This window comes from Triticum aestivum, chromosome 6D, assembly GCF_018294505.1.
Source record: "Triticum aestivum cultivar Chinese Spring chromosome 6D, IWGSC CS RefSeq v2.1, whole genome shotgun sequence".
Classification (NCBI taxonomy): Eukaryota; Viridiplantae; Streptophyta; class Magnoliopsida; order Poales; family Poaceae; genus Triticum; species Triticum aestivum.
Genome location: NC_057811.1, coordinates 454,973,829 through 454,978,063, shown reverse-complemented (window position 1 = coordinate 454,978,063; position 4,235 = coordinate 454,973,829). Strand labels below are relative to the sequence as shown.

Here is a 4,235-nt window from a genome sequence, read left to right as displayed (position 1 = left end):
GACAGTGCAATTCGCTTATAAACTGCTACAACTCTACAACTGTGAAATCTCCCAAGGATAACAAACACAAATTTTTCATCAACCTTTATATATGTGCATAATTTACATTACGTTCATGAAATATAAAGTACCGTGCAATAGATACGTTTGTAGATAATTCATATACATGTTACAAACTATACTTAATAAAAGTAGATGCACCCAATTATTTAATCTTTGTGTGCATACAAAGATATGTGGCACGAGATGTTCTTCCTATGCAGTGGGGTAAGAAGGCTCCATCGCAAGGCCACACATGCCTCTCTTATCGGGAATATCCTTCTCCATTCTTAAATATCCGTTCTCGCCCCATGTTGTTCCCCATGAATTCTTCAACAACCAATACTTTGTACCATCACTGGTCTTGCCATAACCAATAGCTGCAATACCATGATCTAGGTCAGTGCCACATGAGCCTGTCATTACTCCACCTTTGTAAAATTGGAACGTCATATCTCCTCCATCTACAGCTACTGAGACAGGTTGGCTTGCGACGGCTTGCATGAGGGCTCCCTCATTGTTGGTTGGAACATCCTCATAGCTTTTTATGGATGCGGCATCGTTGGTTCCACTCTTGCACTTGTCATCTGCCGCGGTATATGGGTAGTTGGACTCGGTAGTGAGACCTCCGTTCTTGATTATGAACTTAAAGGCATCATCCATGAGCCCACCTTCGCAACCTTGGTCTTCACCATGGACATCACAATCCACCAACTCTTGCTCCGACAGTGAGATAAGCTTGCCAGTTTTGAGCTTAATGACGCCCTCTGTGGCAGCGACAGCAGAAAATGCCCAACAACAACCTACAAAATTTTATGTTTTGGTAGATACTATAAGATGCCATTCTAAAAGAATTGAAATATATATGCAATAGTACATTATTATCCTAAATATACTTACCACAATCCCCTTGATCCTTGACGGGAGTGACTGCACCTTTGGTCCTCCAGTCTACGGTTGCCGGAAGTGCATCAAAACTAACATTCTCATACTTGAATCCGGTAGGAACCCTCTGCAAGCTCGGTTTGTACCCCTTGTTAGCCTTTGTTGCCTTGAACTCCTCGTTGGTGAGGTCGGCGAACTGATTGATGCCCAAATAGAACTTGCAGTTCTCGGTGTTAAATGACTCGATGAACCCGACATTGTCCTTGAAAACCTCAAATCGCTGCGCCTTCTCGGTGGCATCCTTATACACACGGCTGTATTGCACCATCCAACTCTCGTGCCTTGCCGCCATCGACAAGTCATCGCTTAGCTCGCGAGCTGCTAGGACCAAACTGCATAAGCAAAGGCATCCGAGGATGCCAAGCATCAGAGCTTTTGAAATGGCCATTGTATGTTTGATGAACTGCTTGCAACGACTAGTGTGCAGTGTGTGCTCTTCTTTGGTTCTGCTGATGGAAATGTGTGTCTTATAGCTGGATGCATGTATTTAAATAATATAGGGGATATGGACATGATACGGTGAAGTATCGTGCGGTGGACGGATGGCATAATTTAAATTTATGTGCATGTGGTGTACGTTTTCATCTGCATATGAGAGTGACCCTTGTTTGTGCCGAGGCTTTGGGTGTTAGTACAGGAAAAAATAAACCGTGTATTCGTGATCACAACGTATTTTGATACTTCAAATGGACTTAGGTGAATGTGATTGCATGGTGATGTTATGTTATTAGTTGGCTGCCATCTTTACCATGCAGTTGATTTTCAACACTCTGTTTAAAAAAAAAGAAGGATGGCCCCCGGCCTCTGCATCTGGGTGATGCATACGGTCACTTTATTAATTATTATCACAAGACTTTATAAAGCCATACAACAGCAAGACTAAAGTCACCGTCTAAGCAACAACTGTCGCTACACCTATCCAACTGATGAAGGGGCACAGATAGTCTGGGCCTAATACCAAACAGACATCGCAGCCAAACCTAAACATCTAAGACCTGAGGTCCCAACCAGGACGCCTGCCGGGTATGGGGCACCTACCAGTCAGGCGCAGTCCTCAACCAGGACGCCTGCCGGGTATGAGGCCGCCGCAGCCACCTGCCACCAATCCATCTTCAGAGTTGTACTGTTGCATGTACCGTGCCAGGTCTCTCTGCCATCGACGCCACCATGACGCCCGACAGCTTCGTCCTCCTGCACGAGTCCATCCTCCCACAACGAACTCCGAATCTGCACTGCGCCACGCCGTCAAGACCCGTCGCCATCAGTGTGTAGGATGAAGCAGCGCTCCACCAAAGAATCCGTCCTTTGATCCCTCGATCATGTGTGTACCTCCAAGAATGACGCCCCCCAAGGGAGGAAAGACACCAGAGCGCCGCCGTCATCCGATCATCCGATCTAGGGTTTCCCTCGGAGGTAGCAGAGAGTGGCCTTGAACTTCTTCACTGCGATGCCTTCAAGAAGGGAACGACGCTGATAGCGCCGCCACCGCCGGCCTTAGCAGAAGCCGAAGGCAAGTTTTCACCCAGATCAGTTCGAAGGGATCCAACTCTCATGCACGGGCTGCCGTCACCACCAGCACCACCAGGCAGACCCTGGAGTACCGGCAGATCAGCGAGCCGCCGGCACCACCGCATCCGGATCGCCGGCCGCGCCGGGCCGTCGCCATCCCCGCGCCGTCCGGGTCAGAGACGGAGCCGCCGACCGCGCACAGGGACCGCCGCCGCCTGCACACGCTGGAGCGCCGCCGAGAGCCCAGCGCCCGCCACCGCTTGCCGAAGCTAACCGCCGCCCGAGCACTGGCGCCACCGTGGAGCCATCAGATCGAGGAGGAAGACGTCGTGTGCCGACCACCCTCGCGGACCCCGCCGCATGCCCGAGTGTCGGCACCACCACGGCGCCATCGGATCGGGAGGAGGAGGAGCCCGCGCCTCGCCGCCCCGCGCAGACCACGCCGCCGCCATCGCCGCAGCGCCACCAAAGGGGAGCCCCGCAGATCCGCCGGCGGCCCGACCTGCCGCCGAGCCGAGCGCCGCCGCGAGGGCCGGCCGTCCCGCGCCGCCCAGGAGCCTCGCGAGGAGGGAGGGATCCTTGTAGTCTGGCAATGTAAAGCTATTAGATGTGACGACGGCTTGTAGAAGTTGATTAAGACAGCTTAATAACTAGCCAGATCATATCAAGAATTCAAGCCTCAGGCCACGAAATGCCTTGACACTCATCTTCTATTTTCTGTTCTATATGGACTGCGTGAGCCCCAAGCGTACGCCAAGTGCAAGAATTTTATATGGCCGAACGTACTTCCGGCCGGGGCACGCAGATGCTCCTTTCCACTCACAACTTTGGCGGAAGTACCGTGTCTCATTTTCCCTGACAAACCATACGGTGCACTGGCTATGCTTTTCCAGGAGAGTGTGTGTGCGCGCACCGTGGACGTTGTTCGTGCACGAGGACGTACTAGCACCACGGCACGGGCGCTCCGCTGGCGCTAACTCACCGACCGGCGCACCGTGTGGCTATGCGCCACGGGAGTAAAGTCTGTTTTAAACCTGAACTCGTACGCTTCGTCGCTTTTAAACCCCAACCTTCAAATCCCGGAAATCTGTACCCTCAACTCTCTAATTCCGATCATTTTCGTCCTTAACTCCGTCTGACGAGAGGATTAGCTGACGTGGCAGTGCGGTAGGCCAGGTTTGCTCTCTAATTGGTCCACGTTGGTTACCCCCCTCTCTCCCAGCTCTCTGTTTTTGTTTTATAAGAAACGCAGGCTCGGTGGGGAACGGAGCTAGGGTTCCTCGGGCGATTGCCGGCGCAGCCGTCGCCGCGAACCACCATGTCTTTGTCCTCCGCTGATTCATCGTATTCTCGCGGCGGTGGGCTTCGAAGGAGAGGCGGGGTAGCAAGGTCTCATGTGCCCTATCGCGAGCACGCCATGGATTACGAGCCGGCAGTGATTTGCGGTCGATGCGGCAGGAAGGCGCCGCGGTGGATATCCTGGAGTCCGGCGAACCCTGGTAGGAGATATTATTCCTGTGTTGATTCTCATGTAAGCATTCCTCACTTGTCCTCCTCCTTATCTCTGTTATTTGTCTGAATTTCTGATTTCTCTGTCATGTCCTGAGCAGCACGGCTTCATCGACTGGCATGACACCCCCACGACGCCATTTCTTCGTCAATTGCTAGGAGATCTACGGGACAAAGTGTGGAGGCTGGAGGATGAGCTTGCTGGGCAGACACCAGAAGGAGAGGTTGTTCTT

The 4,235-nt window shown here is 52.2% G+C and overlaps 1 protein-coding gene across 1 annotated transcript; it reads right to left on the bottom strand.

Annotated features, from left to right (window-relative positions):
• Positions 1 to 255: 255 nt before the first annotated feature.
• Positions 256 to 1,395, bottom strand: LOC123142019 (senescence-specific cysteine protease SAG39-like). Its single transcript, XM_044561054.1, has 2 exons — positions 940 to 1,395; positions 256 to 842 (listed from the first exon to the last, which is right to left on the bottom strand). Exons 1-2 carry the CDS (start codon positions 1,370 to 1,372, stop codon positions 256 to 258), a joined length of 1,020 nt encoding a protein of 339 aa, XP_044416989.1. The 5' UTR covers positions 1,373 to 1,395.
• Between the last annotated feature and the right edge of the window lie 2,840 nt (positions 1,396 to 4,235).